Source organism: Geotrypetes seraphini, chromosome 2, assembly GCF_902459505.1.
Source record: "Geotrypetes seraphini chromosome 2, aGeoSer1.1, whole genome shotgun sequence".
NCBI classification, from domain to species: Eukaryota; Metazoa; Chordata; class Amphibia; order Gymnophiona; family Dermophiidae; genus Geotrypetes; species Geotrypetes seraphini.
In genome coordinates this window covers 527,155,228-527,179,142 of record NC_047085.1, presented here as the reverse complement: position 1 = coordinate 527,179,142, position 23,915 = coordinate 527,155,228, and the positions used below count along the sequence as shown (strand labels likewise).

The following is a 23,915-nucleotide window of genomic DNA, read 5'->3' as shown; positions in this document are numbered from 1 at the left end:
CTCCTGCTGCAAGCTGCCGGTCAGCCGCCTCGTGGCTCTCCTCAACTTCCCCCAGCGATCTCCGAGTCGTTGGCTCCTTCCCTTTTAAGGGGAGAGCTCGGCTTCGGGAGTTGGTGACTTCGGAGGGGTGGACGGAGCTAACTCTCGCCTCTGCCCCTCTCTATCTCCTGCCTGCCTTGTTCTCCGCTGCCCTCTTGGTCCTGCTCCCGGCTTTCCGCTCCTGCTCCTGCCTCTCTCTGTTGCCGGTCAGCCGCCTCGTGGCTCTCCTCAACTTCCCCCAGCGATCTCCGAGCCGTTGGCTCCTTCCCTTTTAAGGGGAGAGCTCGGCTTCGGGAGTTGGTGACGTCGGAGGAGTGGACGGAGCTAACTCTCGCCTCTGCCCCTCTCTATCTCCTGCCTGCCTTGTTCTCCGATGACCTCTCGGTCCTGCTCCCGGCTTTCCGCTCCTGCTCCTGCCTCTCTCTGTTGCCGGTCAGCTGCCTCGTGGCTCTCCTCAACTTCCCTCAGCGATCTCCGAGCCGTTGGCTCCTTCCCTTTTAAAGGGGGAGCTCAGCTTCGGGAGTTGGTGACGTCGGAGGGGTGGGCAGAGCTAACTCTCGCCTCTGCCCCTCTCTATCTCCTGCCTGCCTTGTTCTCCGCTGCCCTCTCGGTCCTGCTCCCGGCTTTCTGCTCCTGCTCCTGCCTCTCTCTGTTGCCGGTCAGCCACCTCGTGGCTCTCCTCAACTTCCCCCAGCGATCTCCGAGCCGTTGGCTCCTTCCCTTTTAAGGGGGGAGCTCGGCTTCGAGAGTTGGTGACGTCGGAGGGGTGGGCGGAGCTAACTCTTGCCTCTGCCCCTCTCTATCTCCTGCCTGCCTTGTTCTCCACTGCCCTCTCGGTCCTGCTCCCGGCTTTCCGCTCCTGCTCCTGCCTCTCTCTGTTGCCGGTCAGCCGCCTCGTGGCTCTCCTCAACTTCCCCCAGCGATCAAAGACTCCAGCTAATCCAGAACACTGTGGCCAAGTTGATCTTCGTAAAACGCAAATCTGACCATGTCTCCCCACTCCTGGCCAAACTTCACTGGCTCCCAGTGATTTCCAGAATCCATTTCAAATGCACCTGCCTGGCTTTTAAGATCATTCATGGCATCCTCCCTCCCCTAATCCCTCTATCTTATAACTCCTCGAGTCCTGACTCCACCAGACCCGCCCAAAGACATAAACTAGCCTTCCCCTCTCTACATGGTATTCTCTATGTGGGTAAACTGGGAAAATCCCTCCTCTTCAAAATCACAGGGCTTTGGAACGATCTTACTATCCCACTGCGGAACCTGGGCTCCCTCCAATTATTCCGTAAGCACCTAAAAACTTGGCTTTTCACAAAAATGTAATTCTCTCTTCCCCTCTGTACGCAACCCCAATTCTTCTCTTCCTAAATTTAAGTTCATGCAAACCTCATTTCGCTTCCTATATTTAAGTTCTTGTAAACCATGCCGAGCTCCACATCTGTGAAGAAGATGCCGTATATAAACCTAAGGTTTAGTTTAGTTAGTGAGCAGAGTCCTTTGCATTGCTCGGCATGCCGGTCACGTGATCCTGGTGGCTCCGGATTGGCCAGGTGTCTGTGTGTACACAGATCTGGTTCATCTTCTCGTGGCAGATCCTCTTCTGCCCCTCTCGCCCGACCTTATGACTCGGGGTCCCATTCCAATGTTTGATCTGGGTCCCTTTTGTCTTACAGCTTGTCTCTTGAAAAGGAATGCTTAAGTAAGAAAGATTGTTCGGATAAGGTGATCTCCACCCTCTTGAGTTCTCGGAGACTTTCCAGCTCTCAGGCTTATGTGTGAGTTAGGCGTCTCTTTGAGGAGTGGTGTTCCACGTGTGGCATGGTTCCCCTTCGCGCTTCTTTGCCTCACATCTTGAAATTTTTGCAGGATGGTATGGACAGAGGTCTTGCCTGGTCCTTCCTCCGGGTTCAGCTAGTGACCTTGTCTACATTTTGTGGTTTGTTGCATGGTCGGCGTTTGGCCTCTTCTCCAGATGTGGTTTGGTTTTTGATAGCAGCAAAATTGCTCTGCCCTGCAGTGCGGCCTTCGGTTCCAGCTTAGGATCTGAATCTGTTTCTTTCTGTGCTCGTGCGTCTTTTTGTGTCTCTGGGCTCCTCCACGTTGTTAAGGCAGTCTTCCTGGTGGCCATTACTCAAACTGTAATCTTTTTTGGTAGGCCTCCTTTCCTGGAGTTTTCTAGGGAGCAGGTAGTGCTGTGGCCGGTGCCCTCCTTTCTTCCAAAGGTGGTCTTCCAGTTTCATGTCAACCAGTCCATTGTCCTTCTGGTCTTAGATAGTCAGGAGGGTTCGTTGGAGCAGAGACAGTTGCGCTTATATTCAATGGACCCAGGAATTCCATCAGTCGGATCATCTTTTTGACCTTTTAGCCGGTCCTCGTAAGGGAAACAGTGCTTCCAAGGCTACAGTTTCGTGCTGGATCAAGGAGGCCATGACTTCAGCATACCTTCTTCAAAAGAAGTCTGTTCCGGATTTTCTCAAAGCTAATTCCACTCGGGGGCAGGCATCTTCTTGGGCTAAGTCTTCTCTTGTGCCTTCGGTGGATATCTGTAAATCTGCAGTTTGGGCTTCTCTCCATTCCTTTGTGTAACACTACCGTGTGGATGTTCAGGTGCATTGGGATGCGGTGTTGTGGTGGCCACCCATGATGTTTCTGCTTTGGTACGTCCCATTCATTTCTGTGCCGATCTTGAGGGACACTAAAGAAGGAGAAATTAGGTTCTTATCTGCTAATTTTCTTTCGTTTAGTCCCTCCAGAGCGGCACAGATCCCACCCTGTCATTTTTATTCAGTGTCTTTTCTGGAAGAGTACAGTTTTTTTCTGTGGTATCTTTGGGTTGTTGGGGAGTTTAATAAGAGTGGTGTTTGATTCATCTGGCTTAGCTGGCGTGCTTTGGAGACATTTTTGAAAGTTCTTATTCTAATCCCACAGTGCGTTTTTTTCCCTGTTCATTCTGGAAATATTCTCCTTCTTGGGCAGACTATTTGGCAGACTGATTGTCGAGGGGACTGCACAGCCCTCTTATACTACCTCCAAGAGCCGGGTCTCAGTCTCCACCTGCTGGCAGAAGAACGTAAAGTTTCAAGTTTTATTTAAATTTGATGAATCGCTTATTACATACTAAGTGAGTAACAGTAAAATGTAAAATAGATCTAGACTTCAATGTACAGCATAAAAAGGGGTTAAAAACAGACTGACAAAACAGACAGACTCGGATACATAGGGGAAAAGAAGAAAGAAAGGGAGACAGTTACAAAATTAATATTTTTCATAATTAAAAAGAAAGGAAAAAGCCAAAAAAGGAAAGAACATGTGGAGCGGGATGAAGATGATTAAAAATGGATTATTTAAAGATTAAATATATCTCTTAAAAAGAAAAGTTTTTAAATTATTTTTGAATCTGCTGAGATCTTTAGCTTCTCTTATATATAAAGGCAGGGCGTTCCAGGTTTGAGGGGCCACCACTGAATATATATCGTGACGTCTGGTTCCCATTCATTTCTGTGCCGGTCTGGAAGGTCTAAAACAGGGGTGTCAAAGTCCCTCCTCGAGGGCCGCAATCCAGTCGGGTTTTCAGGATTTCCCCAATGAATATGCATGAGATCTATTTGCATGCACTGCTTTCATTGTATGGTAATAGATCTCATGCATATTCATTGGGGAAATCCTGAAAACCCGACTGGATTGTGGCCCTCGAGGAGGGACTTTGACACCCCTGGTCTAAAAGAAAGAAAATTAGCAGGTAAGAACCTTATTTCTGCTTGGTCATTACTTACTTAAAGCTACTAAAGAAATAGGGAATGCTTAATCTAATCTAAGGTTCTTTAATGTTATGTGTTGTATTTTAGGTTAATTAATCAATGACTTGCAAAAGGACCTCATTTACGTTATTTCTTAGGTCAGGCTTATGCTGGTTGTTTTTTGTTTTTAAATCTAAACCACAAATTAACTTGTGACAATCTCGTCTCCTCCAGCGTACAGGACGATCCCGTTTTGCATGTATGGTGATGAGGTTCCACAGAGTTCCAGGATGAGAGTGGAGAAGCAGGAGTTTGAGGAGAAACAGAGGATGCAGCTCGCTCAGGAGGTGAAAACCGAGAGAAGAAACAAGAAGAGGGTAAGAGAAGAGGTGAGGTTGGGGGAAAATTGCCTCTTAGTCTCTTGGTGATTGAATCGAGTTTGGACGGCAGTGAAATAAACCTCTGATGCTAATGTGGGTGAGGGAAGGCTGGATTGGGTCTCGCCGCAACCGGGTAGGTAGAGCTGACATTTCTTTTTATTTGTTATTTATTTAAGTCTTTATATATCACTTATAGCCTAAGTGGTTCACATTCAGGTACTCGAGCATTTTCCCCTGTCTGTCCACTCTATCTAATATACCTGGGGCACCGGGGGATTAAGTGACTTGCCCAGGGTCACAAGGAGCAACCTGGGATTTAAGCCCCAACCTCAGGCTGCCGAGGCACTGTGCCTTTCTTCAGAGTATGCTGTGAGGCCTGCAGTTTTTTATATATAGTGGGTCCTCTAGCCTGATTGACTGAAGTTTGAGGTGATTGAGGCAGGAAAGTCATGAATTTGAATTTTGCTGGAAAAGTTCATTCAAATTAGTTGTTGATTTGTGTTGCACGTGAAATGCCGCGCAGTGCCTAGTGACATCCTGACCTAATTTCCTGTTGCCAACCTCAGACGCATAGCAACGCAGAAGTCAACCACCCCTAACCATGCCTACTGTGGTATTTCACATGCAAGCCAAATCAACAATTACCATATTTTTTGCTCCATAAGACGCACCTGACCAGAAGACGCACCCTAGATTTAGAGAAGGAAAACAAGAAAAAAACCCATTCTGAACCAAATTCTCCCTGCCAGGCTCTATACCCGGCCCCCCCCCCCCCTCTGGTGGTCTAGTGGTAGGCAGGGACAGGACACAGAGCAGGCAGGCCCCATACCACCCACGTACCCCCCCCAGTACCTTAAATCATCCCCATCCCCCCATGTGCCCCCCCAGTACCTTAAATCATCCCCCATGTACCCCAGTACCTTTTTTAATCACCCCCCCGAACCTTTTTAATCATCCCCTTCCTTGTACCTTTTTAATCATACCCCCGTACCTTTTTTTTTAAACCCCGTACCTTTTTTAATTCTTCCCTCCCTCGACGGCTCCTTACTATTTCCAGGCAGCAGGTGCACGAGTCAGGAGCATGAACGTCAGGCCCAAGCTTTACACGCTCCTGCTTGAGCCTGCTCCACTTTCCAAACGGCTGCCGGCAGTTCCAACCTAAAACTCTTAGTGGTTCCTTCCCTGAAAATTATTGGAACTCGTCGACAAGATATGTTTTTGGTAATAGTACCACAACTTTGGAACACTTTACCTCTGCAATCGAGAGAGGAAAACAACCTGAGTCATTTTAAAAGTAATTTAAAAAGCTTTCTTTTTAAAGACGCTTTTAATTTATAAATTATATTTAAAAGATTTTACTTCCCCCTTTACATCTTTACCTTCCCCCTCCTAATGTTTTTCTCCTCGTTTATGGTTCTTTTCTATACCCTGGAAAATACTGAATTGTAGTTTTGCCCTTTTTTTGCCTAGTGTTTCAGTTGGTCTGTATGTCTGTCGGTTCTAACTACTGTTTTAAAAATAATTTTTTTTATTTTTTAAAAAACATTATGTTTAAATAAATGTTATCTTTTTATGCTGTAATTCGCTTAGTAAAATTTAAGTTAAGCGATTCATCAAATTAAAATAAAACTTGAAACTCACGAGTCCTGCGAGAACTACAGCCAGTCATTCGGAAAGTGACGCGGGTCCAAGCGGGAGCGTGTAAAGCTTGGCCCTGACCGCCGCACTCCTGACTTGTGCGCGAGCTGTACGCTGGACCACAGGCTTGGAAAAAGGTATAGCAACAACAACAGTGGCGGGGGGGGGGGGGTGTTGTTTTAAAAAAAGTTAATGCGGTTGTGGTACAGAGGGGTGATAAGCGGTGCTGAAAGGTGGTGCGGCGTGGGGGGGCTACCGGGCGGTGTTTAACAAGGTGGTGCGGCTTATGCACGGGGTGGGGGGAAGGATTGCAGCTGTGCAGGGATTCATATTTTGCACCTTCACTTCATAAGACGCACCGAGATTTCCAACCACTTTTGGGTGACAAAAAGTGCATCTTATGCGGCGAAAAATACGGTAAACATATTTTTTTAATAACATCCATTTAACCCATTAAAAAACAGCTAACTTAGGTGCATCTCTAGGCGTCGTCAGTGTAGACGCTTCTTATAGAATGACGCCCTTTACGCACAGCAGTTCAATCTTTGAAAATCCCCATCCTATAGGAAACACACAGTAGATACAGAATTCCCTGTATGCGTGAGTTTGCCTGGAGATGGGGCAGGTGTTCCTGTAGGCCAGTGCTTTTCAACCCTCTCGTGGAGGCGCACCTAGCCAGCCAGGTTTGCAGGGGTACCGCGATGAATATGCATGAGATATGGTAAATCTGCATCTAGTGGATAGTTGCTGAATGCAAAGCTTTCTCATGTATAGTCACTGTGGTAGATGGGCCTCCAGAGAAGGTTGAGAAGCATTGCTGTAGGTCACGGGCGTCCAACCTCAGACCTATTTGCATGCAATGGAAGCAGCGCATGCAAATTCATTGGGGAAATTCTGAAAACCCGGCTGGATTGTGGTCTTCAAGGACCGATGTTGGATAATCTTGTGTAGCCAAACAGAGAGCAGGGAAAGTTCTTTGTGCTTATTTTTTTTTCTATTGAATTCAGTTTTGAAAGGAGAGATTTTCCCCTTTGAAAGGCCTCACAGTTCTGTTCGTTGTTTGAAAGAAGCCCTCTCTTTTTCTCTTTCTTTTCAGGGTCCATGCATCATGTTTTCTTACAAGAATGGTTATCATTTTCCAAAAAATGCTCATAAGTATTCAGCTAGAATCGTAGTCCCCGTGCAAGAGAGCTTATAGTGTAGGCATCTGAGGCAGTGGGGGTCACAGTGACTTGCTCAGGATCGCAGAGAGTATGTCTCTAGAAGGAAAGTGGGATGTTCTCACATTCTCAGCCGGTTAGTGTCTCCTCTGCTTCTCCCACAGGAGCATGAGCTGGTCATGCAGAGAATTGCTGATGATCGAAAAAGTTTTCAAGAAAAGGCAGCGCAGGTCCTAAAGCTTGACCTCTCGCCTCGGCAGAGCCAGAAGCAAGGGAGCGAAGTTCAGAGAGCGGGTGATGGCCATTGCCAACTGATGGTGCGTAAAATGGAAATGTGGTTTTCTTCCTTTCACCTTTGAATTAAATAGGAGAGGTGACGTGAACCTCTGAGATGCAGGTAAAGGCGATATGTGTGTGTGGGGGAGGGAGTTGGGGCATTTTGTGTGTATATCCTGCTCTTAACTGAGAGGCAGTTGAGGTGGTGCAGAGTATCCTGAGAGGATGGACATTTGATTCATGACTGAAGACTCACTGGGACTCCGGCTCTACCACAGTTGTCTTACCTCAGGAAGTCCTGTTTAGAGTGATTAAAGGCAAGGGTGGCCAAAAACCAGCCAGGAAGTGTAAGAAATTCCCTGCTAAGTTAAGAAACGCTGTTGAGCCAGATTGGGTCGTTTTCTGCTGAAGGGAGGGATATGAGAGCCTACCTGGAGGTTGCATGCTCATGAAACTTGATTCCTTCTCTGCTTTATGAGATAAGAGCATTATATTACTTATCATATATATGTAAATATAAACCAAGAATTTGGGGCCTTTTGGTCAGCTTCCCTCCTGTTCCAGGTCTCTTGTGGGCCTTCCTGAAGCCCTGGTGATCCTGTCCTGACCAACTCTAAACCACCCCGCCTCCCTGGCCCCTGCAAACCTTCACTTTAAAGCCCTGGTAGTCTAGCAGTAAAGCGGGGCAGGAGCAGAATGCAGTCATTTACACACCCTTTGCGGCATTTATGCCCCCTGACACCTAATTGCAGTGTTTCTCAACTTCTTCAAGCCAAATATCAACTGAGTAACCCCAACCACTGACCGCTCAAGCCCCGCCCCTGACTCCACCCCTTTACTAATTGTAATTTCATTTCTTCCATTCATTTTTCATATACACAGCAGATATAAATTCTTAAAACTTACACATTTCAATCACTATATTGAAAATAAAATCATGTTTCCTAACTTTGTTGTCTGGTGATTTGATTTTTCTCCTCATCTTTTCACAGTCTCTGGTTGCACTTTCCAGGGCCTTCATATCCACTGACTGTTTTTCTCTCATTCTTCTCTTTCTGCCCTACATCATTTAACTTTTTTCCATTTTCTTGCTTTCTTCTCAAAATCTACTTTTCTTTTCTTTTTTTTTTTTTATAATTCTTTATTCATTTTCAAATTGAACAACAAGTGCACAAAAGAATGTATTATACAAATTATTCCACAATACCACATAAAAATCTAGTGATACAATAACTTCATCACATTTTCAATAGAAATATACACATATTATACATCATATTATAACATATTATGTAAAATTATTCCCAACTCCCTCCCCCTTTAGTGTGCTTAAAAAGAAAAGGAAAAGAGAAGAATTGATGACTATTCATCACAATATTTTGCCAATGGCCCCCATATTTTTATAAAGTTAGTATATGTCCCTCTTTGTACTGCTATTGCTCGTTCCATTTTAAATATATGGCATAAAGAATTCCACCAAAATGTGTAACTAAGGTTACTGTGATTTTTCCAATTATTGGTTATATGTTGGATGGCAACCCCTGTCATGACTAATAAAAGCTTGTTGTTATATAATGATATTTGACTCTTTTTTTCTCATCATCATGCCAAATAACATTGTATCATAAGAAAGTGCAACATGATTTTCCAATAATGCATTTACTTGAGACCAGATTGAATTCCAAAATATCTTAATATAGGGACAGTAATAAAGTAGATGATCTAATGTCCCAGGTTCCAGGTTCCAGTGCCAGCATCTATTGAACTTAGATCTATCTATTTTTTGTAAACGAACAGGGGTCCAAAACACTCTATGTAACAAAAATAACCAAGTTTGTCTCATAGATGCTGACACTGTAATCTCATTCTCCAAGACCAAATTCGTGGCCATTGAGATGCAGAAATTTGATGCTTGATCTCAATGCTCCAAATGTCTCTCACACCATTCTTTGGTCTACTTTTCTACTTTTCCATGTCATCCCTTCCCTTCGTATCTCTCTCTCCTTCCCTCCCCGTTACCATGGTCTAACATCTCTCTCCTTCCCTTCCCTCTCCCAGTGGTCCGACATCTCTCTCCTGTCCTTTCCACAGTCTGGCATCTCTATCTTTCTATAGTGCTACCAGACTCCCCTCCTTCCCTTCCATTCCATTCCCTGGTCTGGCGTCTCTCCTCCCCCCCCCTAGTGTAACATTTCTCTTTTCCTTCTTCCTTTCTGCCCTCTGCAGTCCAGCATTTCCCCTCCTTTCCTCCTTTCTGGACCACCTCCCAGTCCAACATTTCTTTCTCTCTTCCTCCTGCATGCTTCCTTTCCTTTGGCCCTCCTTCCCTCCCCAAACCAACATCTGTCTCTTTCCCTCCATGAGTACAACTTTTCACTCTCAACTCTTTCCCCCTTCCACTGCCATTTTTCCTTCCCTCCTTTCTGCCCTCCCCATCCATCTCTTCCTCTCTCTCCATGAGTCCACTTTCTGCCTCCTGCACACTTTCTCTCTTCCTCCTTGCCCCGTTTCTCCTTCTCCTCCTCCTCCATCCCATGTCCATTTCTCCCTCTCTTGCCATTCACTCCTGCAACAATTTTCCTTTTTTCCTTCTCCACAACTTCACTGTAAACTAATATGCTGTCTCCTCATGCATAAATCTCACCCTCCCCTCCAGCATGCAGCACCTTTCCTTTCCCTCCCCTTCTTCGTCCAGCAGCACCTTTCGCTTCCCTTCTCCTTCTGCCAGATCCAGCGGTACCTCTTCTCCCTTCCCTTTTCCTCCCCCCTGTCCTGCAGCACCTCTCCCTCTTCCCATGTCCAGCAGTACCTCTCCTCTCCCTAGTGGCAGCTCACTGTGTGCGGCACACGTGTATCATCAGGGGGTACCTGGCGCCATATCTATCGCCTTCCTCATCTTCTCTCCTAAGCCTCCCCTGGACCAGCAGCAGCAGCTCACTGTGTGCTTTTAACTTCCCCACACAGCTGCTGCTAGCATTAGTTTAGCCGCAGTGCCATCAGGCACCCTTGGGGCCTTTGCTAGGCCGGCCTGCCTCTGACAAAAGAGAAAGTTGCATCATCGGAGGCGGGCTGGCCTAGCAAAAGCCCTGAGGCTAACTAATGAAATTGCTGGCTACACTAACTCTAGTGGCAGCTCTGTGGGGAAGTTAAAAGAACACAGTGAGCTTCTGTTGCTGGTCCAGGGGAGGCTTGGGAGAGAAGACGAGGAAGGTGATAAATATGGCGCCAGGTACCCCCTGATGATTCATGTGTGCCGCGTGTTAAGAACCTCTCTTCTATAACACAGTGGTTCAATACACCTTGGGACAGGACCTGCTTCTCTTCTGAGCTACTACTATTAATTATGTCTATAGCGCTACCAGACGTACACAGCACTGTACAGAGTCGCAAAGAAGAAGACAGACCTTGCTTGAAAGAGCTTACAATCTAAATGGACAAACGGTCAAAGGTTCATACTTTTGCCATTCTGAACATTGCCTGTACGGTTTAATCTCTGCTCACCATTAAGCATAAGCTTCAAATTCTGCCTTATTCAGAATCCCAGGCAGCACTTGTGCTAGGTTATATCTCTGTCCACTATTAATCTTGTTGCAAATTAAATATTTTTTAAGTATCTTAGTCTTGAATGAAATGACATGAAATATTAACTTTTTTCTACTAAGTTTCTTCTGTTAATTATCCACTGAATCGCTAGCAGAGGTATAGTAAGGTGTTAAAGATATAATAGCATTGGAGATTAAGAACATAAGAAGTTGCCTCCACTGAGGCAGACCAGAGGTCCATCTCGCCCAGCGGTCCATCTCGCCCAGCGGTCTGCTCCCACGGCGGCCCATCAGGCCTATTGCCTGAGCAATGGTCCCTGACTATTTCTATAACTACCTCTTGCTCCTATCCCTATAACCTATCTCTACTCCTATCTGTACCCCTCAATCCCTTTGTCCTCTAGGAACCTATCCAAACCTTCTTTGAAGCCCTGTAACATGCTCCTGCTTATCACAGCCTCCGGAAGAGTGTTCCATGTATCCACCACCCTCTGGGTAAAAAAGAACTTCCTAGCGTTTGTTCTAAACCTGTCCCTTTTCAGTTTCTCCGAGTGCCCCCTTGTACTTGTGGTTCCCCATAATTTGAAAAATCTGTCCCTGTCTACTTTTTCTATGCCCTTCAGGATCTTGAAGGTTTCTATCATGTCTCCATTATACGACACGTGGACAGCCACACCGCAGGAGGAAGAGAGGACAGAGTCGTCACCTGTCTGCCTGGAGCAAGAGTAAAGGATGTGACCAACAGGATCTCCAGGATCATAGATGGAGCAGGGGGAGTGGACACCGCTGTGCTTATCCACGTGGGAACAAATGATGTGAGCGGGCGGAAGTATGACAGGGAAGAGATGAAGGGCCAGCTCCGCTCACTCGGAAGACAACTGAAGATCAGGGAGGTGAAGGTGGCCTTCTCTGAAATCCTCCCTGTACCAAGAGCAGATGGAAAGAGACAAGGGGAATTGCAAGCGATCAACGCCTGGATGAGACGATGGTGCGAAGACGAAGGCTTCGACTTCGTGCGAAACTGGACGGCGTTCTGGGGAAAAAGCAAGTACTACAGAAGGGATGGACTACACCTCAACAAGGAAGGAGCAAGAGTTTTGGCAGGCAACATGAAGAAAGCAATAGAGAAGGCTTTAAACTGAAGGACAGGGGAAAGCCGACAGTCGACCACCGGTCGATGGTACGGACAACAGGATGCCCCGACGTAGGAACAAAGGACTACTACTCATACACAAGAGAGGTCGACCTCACAGCCAACAAAGGAGAACAAGCAGGAAGGGACAACTCAGACACAGGAGGGGATGACCACACAGCAAACATGGGAGATAACACAGGAGCAGTAAAGGATACCGTAAATGAAACTGTAAGGACAGCCAAGAGTAGAAGGTCCAAAAAGGTAACACGAAGGGAACTTAGATGCATGTATACAAATGCTAGAAGTCTAGGAAAGAAAATGGGAGAACTAGAGACGATAGCAAGACATGAGAACATGGATATCATTGGCATAACAGAAACATGGTGGAATGAAGAAAACAAATGGGACACAGTACTACAGGGATACAAACTATATAGAAGGGATCGAGAAGGGCAGAAAGGTGGAGGTATTGCCCTATATGTTAAGGAAGGAATAGATTCTGTTGGAATGATTACAACAGACAGGAAAGAGAAGCTGGAGTCCCTCTGGATCAAAATACCTGGTCAAAATGGCGCAGATACAAAAATTGGCCTTTACTATCGTCCCCCAGGACAGGCGGAAGACACTGACTCAGAAATGATGGAGGAAATCAAACAAGTATGCAAGACAGGCAATGTAGTTATATTGGGAGACTTCAATCTCCCAGGAATAGACTGGAAACTAGGAGCCTCCAACTGCGGCAAGGAGGCAAAGTTCCTGGAGGTGCTAGGGGATTGCTTCCTGGAGCAAATGGTAAAAGAGCCGACAAGAGGCGACGCCACCTTGGACTTGGTCCTAAATGGTCTCACGGGACCGATAACAGAAGTAGAAGTCATGGCTCCACTGGGAACGAGTGATCACAATGTAATCAACTTTAAACTGGACATCGGGAAAGGGAAACATGCCAAAACCTTAACCACCACCTTAAACTTTAAAAAGGGTAAATACGATTGCATGAGAGCCATGGTAACAAAACGACTCGAGAAGATGGTGGACAAACTTGAAACAGTAGATCAGGCATGGTGCCTATTGAAAAATACTATTGCAGAAGCGCAAGATCTCTACATTCCGAGGATTTCTAAAGATCGGAGAACTAAAGGCAAAGGAAAACCGGCATGGCTTACCATACAGGTGAAGGAAGCCATAAAAGAAAAGAAGGACTCTTTCAAAAAATGGAAATGCATAAAGACAACCGAAGCCTGGAACAAACATAAAGATGATCAGAAGAAATGTCACAAGGCGGTGAGGGATGCCAAACAGGATTATGAGGAAAAAATAGCCCAGGAGGCCAAAAACTTCAAGCCCTTCTTTAGATACGTGAAAGGGAAAAAACCTGCAAGAGAGGCAGTGGGACCCCTGGATGACCAGGGAAGAAAAGGGTACATCAAGGAAGATAAACAAATCGCAGACAAACTAAATTCCTTCTTTGCGTCCGTCTTTACGAAGGAGGACACCTCAACAATACCTGAAGCGGAGAAACTGTTTACAGGAGAAATAGAGGACAGCCTCACCACAGTTGAAGTGAACTTAGATCAGATATACTACCAGATCGACAAACTTAAAAGTGACAAATCCCCTGGACCGGATGAAATTCACCCGAGAGTCTTGAAGGAATTGAAGGTTGAAATCGGAGAGTTATTGCAAAAACTTGCAAACCTGTCAATCAGAACTGGTCAGATACCAGACGACTGGAAGAAAGCGAATGTCACGCCAATTTTCAAAAAAGGATCGAGAGGAGAACCGGGCAATTATAGACCTGTGAGTCTTACGTCTGTCCCAGGCAAGATGATTGAATCACTGATCAAGGATAGCATAGTTCAACACTTGGACACACACGACTTGATGAAACCCAGTCAACATGGATTCAGGAAAGGGAAATCGTGTTTGACGAATTTACTCCAATTCTTTGAGACCGTGAACGAGCAAATTGATAGTGGAAAGCCGGTGGACATAATATACTTGGACTTCCAGAAAGCGTTCGACAAAGTTCCACACGAAAGACTTCTCAGGAAACTACAAAGCCATGGCATAGAGGGAGATATACAAAGATGGATAGGCAAATGGCTGGATAACAGGAAGCAGAGAGTGGGCATAAATGGGAAGTTCTCTGACTGGGAGATAGTGACTAGTGGTGTACCCCAGGGCTCAGTACTTGGACCGATCCTTTTTAATATTTATATCAATGACTTGGAAAACGGAACATCCAGTGAGATCATCAAGTTTGCAGATGACACAAAACTCTGCCGGGCAATCAGATCGCAGGAGGATAGTGAGGAACTCCAGAGCGATTTGTGTCGGTTAGAAAAATGGGCGGAGAAATGGCAGATGAAGTTCAACGTGGAGAAATGCAAGGTAATGCATTTAGGCAGTAAGAATAAGGAATACGAGTACAGAATGTCAGGTGCAAGTCTGGGAAAAAGTGTACAAGAAAGGGATCTGGGTGTACTGATAGATAGGACCCTGAAGCCGTCAGCACAATGCGCGGCAGCGGCAAAGAAGGCAAATAGAATGTTGGGCATGATAAAGAAAGGAATCTCGAGTAGATCGGAGAAAGTTATAATGCCGCTTTATAGGGCAATGGTCAGACCCCACTTGGAATACTGTGTCCAACATTGGTCTCCCTACCTAAAGAAGGATATAAAACTGCTGGAGAGGGTGCAGAGACGAGCAACCAAACTAGTGAAGGGTATGGAGAAACTGGTATATGAGGATCGACTTAAAACACTGGGATTGTTCTCCCTTGAGAAAAGGAGACTGCGTGGGGATATGATCGAAACCTTCAAAATACTGAAAGGAATCGACAAAATAGAGCAGAGAAGATTATTTACATTGTCCAATTTGACACGGACAAGAGGACATGAAATGAAGCTAAGGGGGGACAAGTTCAGGACTAATGTCAGAAAGTTCTGCTTCACACAGAGAGTGGTTGGCATCTGGAATACTCTCCCAGGGGAGATTATTGCAGAATCGACAGTCCTAGGCTTCAAAAGCAAACTAGATGCATATCTCCTTGAGAGAGGCATATAAAGTATGGTTGGCTATAAAATAAACCAGGTGTATACCTGGCAGGGCCTCCGCGTGTGCGGATCGCCGGACTTGATGGACCGAAGGTCTGATCCGGAGATGGCGCTTCTTATGTTCTTATGTTCTTATGTTCTCCTATAAGTCTCCGCTTCTCCAGGGAGAACAGCCCCAGCTTTTTCAGTCTGTCAGTATATGAGAGGTTTTCCATACCCTTTACTAGCTTAGTTGCTCTTCTCTGTACTCCCTCAAGTACTGCCATGTCCTTCTTGAGGTGCGGCAACCAGTACTGGACACAGTACTCCAGATGCGGGCACACCATTGCTCGATACAGTGGCAGGATGACTTTCTTCGTCCTGGTTATGATACCCTTCTTAATGATACCCAACATTTTGCTTGCTTTCCTTGAGGCTGCGGCGCACTGCGCCAACGCCTTCAATGTTGTGTCCACCATCACTCCCAGGTCTCTTTCCAGTTTACTTACCCCTAGCGGTGATTCCCCCCATTTTGTAAGTGAACATCGGGTTCTTTTTCCCTACATGCATGACCTTGCATTTCCCTATGTTGAAGCTCATTTGCCACTTTTTGGCCCACTCTTCCAGTGTCGTCAAATCCTTTTGGAGATCTTCGCAGTCTTCCGTGGTTTTAACCCTTCCGTATAGTTTGGTATCATCCGCAAATTTAATGACCTCACATTTTGTTCCTGCCTCCAGGTCGTTAATAAATATATTGAACAGGAACGGTCCCAGTACCGACCCCTGTGGAACTCCGCTCGTGACCCATTGCCAGTCTGAGTAATGGCCCTTTACTCCAACCCTCTGTTTCCTGTCTGCCAGCCAGTTTTTGATCCATCGGTGGACCTCCCCTTGCACCCCGTGGTTCCATAGCTTCTTAAGCAGTCTTTCGTGTGGTACCTTGGTTGTTGGCCCCCCACCCTGCCAAGGGCAAATCATCAGTGATCGAGGTTACTATTACTACTTATCATTTCTGTAGCGCTACACAGAGGAGACAGTCCCTGCTCAAAAGAGCTTACAATCTAGACAAGAAGGAGCTCAGGTGCTCAGTGCTCAGGTGGGGGAACACAAATATTAGTGCTTAGGTGGGTTGGAATTGAAAGCATCTTCAAAGAAGTGAGCTTTGGCTCTGGATTTGAATACTGCCAGAAGCGGAGCCTGACGTACCAAGTCAGGCAGTTTGTTCCAGGCATTCGGTGCAGCAAGGTAGAAGGGACGGAGTCGAGTTGGCTGTAGAGGAGAAGGGTACAGATAAGAGAGACTTACCCGCTGAGCGGAGTTCCCGGGGAGCTGCGGAGCGAATACACTTGTAGGTTATTAAGAAGAGTTTCTTGTGCAATCCCACTCTATTCCTGGACAAGTGGGCTATGCATCCCCTGTCGCAAGATTGCTTGTAGGAAGCCTCAACTGAACCTCTCCTCTTATCTCAGGGCTGCACTCTGGTCTCCAGTTGCTTTACTACAAGCGAGGCAGTAGGAGCCAGTCATTTCTGCTCATGTTTGTTTTTTTCCTTCTATTCAGTCTTTACGTGGTTTTGTTAAAGAGGTTCTCTGTGGGGACAGCTCTGGGTGTGGGAGATCACAGACTTTGTGGATAAAGTCTGTTTCCAGGGGGTTGGTTGACTGCCTGACAGTGCTTCCACCTGGACAGCCTGCATTATCAGATCGGGGCTTAGGGATCGATCACTTGGGAGCTGGCTCACCCCAGGTGTGTGGCTCACCCCAGGTGTGTTCCTCCGCCAGGTCATGTGCGTGGCGTGTATTGGGTGCGGTGGAGGTCTTCGTTTGAAGCGTTGGACGGAGTGGCAGTCCAGCTTCCAGCGATTGTTAGAGACAGAATATCTCTTTGTAAGCTGTTGCAGCTCTCAGCACACAGCTTGTCACAGTGCTGACAGTAAGGCTGACAGCCTGTAACAACAATTTGGGGGAATCTCTGAAAGTGAATTTTGGGAAGTTTTGCAGTTGGCCCCTAGGACCCCCACCCCTAAATTCCAAAATTGCCATGTTTTGGGTTTTTTTTTGTAGTTTCCCTTGGCTATTTTCTTCTGAAAATTGCTCCCGCTGCAGCCATCTTGGATTTTCCTGATTTGAATTTACAGTTTTCTGCCTCTACAAACTTCATTTTCACAAGAAACACCTCAGCTGGACTCCTAAGGGCAGGATACTTTAGATTCATGCCCCGTTTGTGGTGGATGGCTGACCGACGAGCATCTGTGTTCCACGTGCTCCAAGCAAAGGAGGGGCGAGATTTCATCAGCCTTGGTTCCCTCAACCCCTTTGGGGTTTCTACCACCCAGTCCATCTGTGGATAGTTGAAAAAGTCAAAATTGTCCTCCAGGGAAAGGGTACTCGCAGCCCTGGTGAAATGGAGATGCGATTTACCGTCAAAGGTGCATAAATCTTCTAAGAGTGCCAAAAGGAGCTCCCAGGTGGCAGCTGCTCTACTGGATGAGGGTTTTGCCTTGGAATTTATTAACATGCTCCAGGCTTATCTAGCCAAGGAAAAGGTTCTAAATATTCCTCCTCTGGCATCCTTGCTGGCGTCGGGGTTTCCTCTTCCCAGGACACGGGTCTGCAGTCTCCAGAGTCCCTTGGTTGGCGAGGGACAATACGCTTACTGTTGATTGATACAGTTGATTTAACCATGCCTTTGTTTACACAAGCAGGCACCTACACGGTGGGAGAAGTAGCTGCAATTATGGATCTACATGATCTGGGGGATGCTCCCGATCTGGGAGAGGTTCCCACGGTTTGGAGACTCCTTAAGCTCTCTGCTTTGTTCGGATTGATTCTGAATCCCTCCAGGAGTTGAATGAAGTTGGAGGTTGGGCAGTCAGTGGCAGCGAAATGCACTCTCATGAGCAGCACAAAGCCACTGCCTTCATCCTTTCCAGATCATCTGGACATTGCAAAAATGCTCAGGGATCTCTGGGAGGCACCAGAAGATCATCTGAGAGTGGGCTATGTCCAAACTCTACCCACTGACAGAAGCGTTTAACCAGCGTTTTGCGTCCCCAAAGGTAGATTCCTTGGTGGCACCAGTCACCAAGCATCCTTCTCTTCTTAGTGAGGGAGGGGTTGTGCTGAATGACGCATAGGGCTGATTGATTTTTTTTTTAAAATATTTTATTTATAAATTTTTCATTCTTACAATAATTTAATTGTACATAAAAACTTCAAATAATACATGAAAAATTGTGATTACAAATAATTGATTTATCACATAAAATATATCCCTCCCATTTTTTCCAATATTTAAATCCATATATAATATAATATACATTCCCCTCCCTTCCCCATTCTAATATAATCATTATTGTGTTAATTTATTTATTAATTTTCTATTCTTACATCAATTATTTCGCATATAATATAATTAATTATTTCATAACACTTGTAATTACAATAAAATATATCATATCATATATAATAAATCCAAAAATTATATAAGTCCCTCCCCAATCCTATATATCTATTACAAATGTGCTAAGAAATCTGATCAGTAGAATAATTAGTCAATGGTTGCCATATTTTCTTAAAATTATGAAGATTCCCTTGTTGTAACGCTATTATTTTTTCCATTTTGTATATATGACAGACAGAGTTCCACCAGAATGTATAATTTAATTTGGTATAGTCCTTCCAGTTTTGAGTTATTTGTTGCATGGCGACTCCTGTCAATATTAATAGCAGCTTATTATTATTTGCTGAGATCGGACTCTGAGTTCTCATTGCAGTGCCAAATAGTATGGTGTCATATGAGAGTCCTACATGATTTTCTAATAACTTATTAATTTGGGGCCAAATTAAATTCCAAAAGGCATTTACACAGGGACAGAAAAAAATTAAATGATCTAGCGTCCCTATTTCTATTCTACAATGCCAGCATCTATTGGATCTAGTACTATCTATCTTTTGCAGGCGCGTAGGGGTCCATAACACTCTATGTAACAAGAACATCCATGTTTGATTCATAGATGCTGACCTTGTAGACCTTAATCTCCAGGACCAAAATCATGGCCATTGAGAAGCAGAAATTGTCTGTCCAATCTCAATACTCCAAATATCCCTAAGTCCAGTTTTCTTTTTTTTATTTAAAAATCCATATAACAATTTATACCATTTTGCGGCTTGGTGACCCAAAAAATCCCCTGGAAACATAAAACCTGCAGACTATATTGAGTATTAAGATCTTTCCAGTCAGGGAACCCTGCCTGAATGGCCTGCTTCAATTGCATCCATTTAAAATAATGTGTTTTATTTAAACCGAATTTATTTTGCAATTGTGAAAAACTAAGCATTGATCCTTCTGAAATGACATCATTCAATGTTCGTATACCTGCAGTTATCCATTGTTTCCAGACGATCTTAAATCCGCCAATCCTGATCCTGGAGTTTACCCAAATAGATTGATTTAGTGATTTAGCTATTGGATCTGGTGATAGATTACTGATATATCTTAATGTTTTCCAAGTATCTAATAAAATTCTGTTATCTTTGTATCTTCTAGGCATTGTTATACTAATTAAATGTTCTAAATGTAATGGGAACAGGCGCCGCCATTCTAAATATAACCAATCTGGTACATTCTCCATGAGATCTGGGAGGATCCAATACATACCCTGTCTTAGAATATAGGCTTGATGATACCTATAAAAATTTGGGAAATTTACCCCTCCCTCCACAATTGGTCTTTGTAAAGATACTAAAGCAATTCTGGGTCTTTTCCCAAACCAAACAAATTTTGTAAGAATATTGTTTAACTTTTTATAAAATGACCCCTGAAAAAATATTGGTATCATACTCATTTGATAACAAACCACAGGCAATATCATCATTTTAATAGTTTGAACTCTTCCCCACCAAGAAAGATGTAAAGGATTCCATTGCTCACACATTTCTGTTATTTTTCTTAATAAAAGTTTTTCATTTTCTTTGACTGTATCTTCAATAGTATTTTTGATAATAATTCCTAAGTATTTTAAACCATCATCTTTCCAGATAAATGAATATGAATCAAATAATCCTTTGGTACAATGAACATTAATTGGAAGAATTTCAGATTTACTCCAATTAATTTTATATCCAGAAAATTTACCGAATTTCTCTAACAGATTAAGCAAACATGGAATAGTATTCCCCGGTTCTCTTAAATATAATAAAATATCATCTGCATAAGCAGAAAGTTTAAATTCCCAGTTGGAGAATGGGATTCCCTTTATCTCCTTAATTTGATTAATTGCAATTAATAAGGGTTCCAGAACAACATCAAAAAGTAAGGGAGACAAAGGACATCCTTGTCTAACTCCCCTACGCAAATTAAATCTATCTGATAATTTATTGTTAATATATAATCTTGCACCAGGAGAGTTATACAATGTCTGAATCATTTTAATAAAACCGGGGCCTATACCAAACCATTCTAAAGCTTGATACATAAAACTCCATTCCACTCTATCAAAAGCTTTTTCTGCATCTAAAGATACTAGAAAAGCTGGATCATTAATATTTTTTGCTAAATTTAATGAATGAAATGCTAGTCTAGTATTATTTGATGATTGTCTTTTAGCAATAAATCCTGTTTGGTGTACATCAATAATAAAAGGAAGAGCTTTTGCCAATCTTATTGCTAATACTTTAGCAATCACTTTACCATCCACATTTAATAAAGAGATAGGCCTGTAATTTGAAACCAATGTAGGATCCCTGTTTGGTTTTGGTAAGACAATAATTATTGAATCAGCCATAGTACCTGATATATTTCCATTATTCATTTGATACTGATACAAATTTAATAGATATGGTAAAATAATATTTTGAAATGATTTATAAAATTCAACAGTATAACCATCACCACCCGGAGCAGATCCAACTCTAAGAGACTTCAATGCTGATTCTATTTCTTTTAAAGATATAGGCTCTTCTAAACTTCTTTTTATATGATCCGGAACATTTGGCCCAATAAATGAATTTAAGAAGTTTAATCCATCTTGTTCTTTATTTTCATAAGATTCAGAAGAATATAAATCTTTATAAAAATCAAGAAAATGTGTTAAAATGTCTTTAGTGTTAGTGTGTGTATTACCTTGTATATCTTTAATTGCAATAATCTTAGATTTTCTTTTCTTTGCTTTAAGAAAATTTGCTAATAATCTTCCAGCTTTATTTGAATTACCATAGAATTGAACTTGTTTATAGAATATATCTTTCCTTACCAATTGAGAGGAAATCTCATTATATTTAACTTTTACTTTTAATAACTCTTGTAGTGTATTATTTTCCCATTTCTCAATTAATTTATTTTCTAATAATTTAATTTGTTTTTCCATATCAACAAATTGTTTTTTAAGTTGTTTTTTTATAAATGCTGAATATGAAATTATATTTCCTCTCATTGTTGCTTTAAAAGCGTCCCACAAGATCTCAGCATTAATATTATCCGAATTATTAATTTGAAAGAATTCTTGTATTTTTAATTTAAAATCTTCCAGGAAGTTTGAATCCGCTAGTAAGGCATTATTAAATCTCCAAATTGAATTAAAGTGTTCAATATCATAATTCTGAAGGTCAATCCACAAACCAGCATGGTCTGAAATTACAATGGGATCAATAACTGCTTTTAACACACGCTGCGCTATGTTATTGGAAACAAATATATAATCAATTCGTGAAAAGGATTTGTGGACCTGAGAACAAAAAGAAAATTCCTGATCATTAAAATGAAGAATACGCCATATATCTACTAAATCACAGGATTGAATCAAATTATCTAAGCCTAATGATTTCATAATTCTGCTTGGTCTTTTATCCAAAATTGGATCCATTACAGCATTGAAATCTCCTGCTACTATTAAATTAGAAGTAGCCAGTGGTAAAAGTAATTGCTGAATTTGTTTGAAAAATTCCATTTGATTCGAATTAGGAGCATATAAATTGAATAAATCCATGGTTGTATTTCCCAGAACCATTTTGACATGTACCCATCTACCTAAAGGGTCATAATTTATTAATTTAAAATCTGCGTTACATTTTTTGTTTATCAGAACAGCCACCCCAGCTTTTTTCCCTGAAGCCGGTGCAAATAAACATTTAGAAATCCAACCCCCAGATAACTTTTTAGATTCAATTTCAGAAAGATGTGTCTCTTGAATGAAGTAAATGTCTGCATTTTGATTTTTAAGGAACGATAATATTTTCTTCTTCTTGATAGGATGATTTAAACCATTGACATTGATAGAATAAATTTTTATATCCATCTATTTTATAATCAAATTTTATCCAGTATTCTATGATTATATATCTGATTAGATCTTAGCACATTTATTAAATATATTTCCTTTACCCATTTTCCCCAACCTATCTTTCCCCAAAAAATACAATTATATAAAGACAATTCAGTTTTTCCATTTTCATTCCTCAGAAATATACTAATCCTCTGATCCCCTCTCCCTCCCTCTATTTTTCCTCCCTTCCCTCCCACTATCATTGTCTGACCTGGAACACACATTGGACATACAAAACCTAAATCCCCTCCCCCAAGCAACTAATATTCCACTATTTTAATTTAAACATATCCTCAAAAGTCAATAACTTTTCCTCCCCCTATATATAAACATTTAATTAGTTATTTTTATATACTCAGTTATTTAATATTAATTCCATATTCCATATTTCTTTACCTACTCATCAAATATTTATCCATATTTTAAAATCTCACTATATTTTGTAATTCATATCAATTATATCTGCATGAATTTATGACTATAATAAGATTTATATTTAATTGATTCATAAAATTATAAACATCTTCCCTACAAACTAATATATTACCCCTTTAATATATTTTTAACATATTTCAAAGTTAGCTCTAATTCCCTATATATTAAATATTTACTATGTAAATTGGATATCCCATTTCTATAATGATATTAATAATAATATTAATAAATTCATTTTAAACATTTTCATACATCATCATTCATAGTAATTTCAATATGAATAGGTAGATAAATAAAATATATATTTATATCAATTAATAAAAAGTCTAAAAATTGATTCCTACTTTATTAATTATCTCCCATTCAAATACTCAATTTCTTATCTTTATATCATTTGTTAACAAATTCTTATCATTACTCTCATTTAATATTAGCATAAATATATATAGATGCAATAATTTCCATAAATAATTTGATTTCTTATTAATTATGTTATAGCACCCAATATATTATAATAATTAAATCAAAAAATATCATTGCATTAAAAATAATCCGTTCAATCAGTAATCATTGTCCTCTTCTTCTTCTTAACCATCTTCTTCTTTTTCATTTTATCTTCCATTTTCTTTCTTCTTTCTTCAGATGAAACTTCCCTTTTATTCTGTTTTTTCATGTAGACATTGGTTCCTCTTGTGTCAAAAATTCTTTCAGTTTTGCAGGATCTTGAAAATACATGGATTTATTCCCAGTGGACACTCTCATTGTCGACGGATAGTACAAGCCATACATGTAGCCTTTTTCTTTTAATTGCTGCCTGAATGTGAGAAATTGTTTCCTTATATTTGCAGTGTATTTAGCAAAATCTGGAACCAATATCAATTTAGACCCTTTATAATTTAAGTTTTTATTTGCTTTTGCCACTTTTAAGATTTCTAAAGCTTGCTGGTACCTTAATACTTTAAAAATCAAGGGTCTAGGGCCAGCTTGGTTTACTGGTTTTCTTGTGGGGATTCTGTGTGCACGTTCTATTTCTAACGGCCACTTAGAATTTAGCTGTAACAGTTTAGGTAAAAGGTTCTCTAAAAACTGAATGGCATCTCCCCCTTCAAGATTTTCAGCTAAACCAAGCACTCTAATGTTCTTTCTCTTTCCCCGGTTTTCCATATCTACCAGGTGATTTTTTAAGGCTGCTATATCTTTCCTTTCCTCTTCAC

General features: G+C 42.2%; 1 protein-coding gene across 6 annotated transcripts in view; it reads left to right on the top strand.

The window, feature by feature from the left end:
* LOC117354776 overlaps window positions 1-23,915 on the top strand; it is a 209,284-nt gene that overhangs the window by 33,591 nt on the left and 151,778 nt on the right. For 5 of the 6 annotated variants that reach the window (XR_004538249.1, XR_004538248.1, XM_033932741.1 and 2 more), the window contains exons 4-5: window positions 4,014-4,168; window positions 7,122-7,274. Coding sequence is in view for 4 of the 6 variants with exons in the window: in XM_033932741.1 (XP_033788632.1) it covers window positions 4,014-4,168; window positions 7,122-7,274 (308 nt within the window). In the remaining 2 variants the exon portion in view is untranslated. The remainder of the gene's footprint in view (window positions 1-4,013; window positions 4,169-7,121; window positions 7,275-23,915) is intronic. The other variant, XM_033932739.1, reaches the window with a different exon arrangement.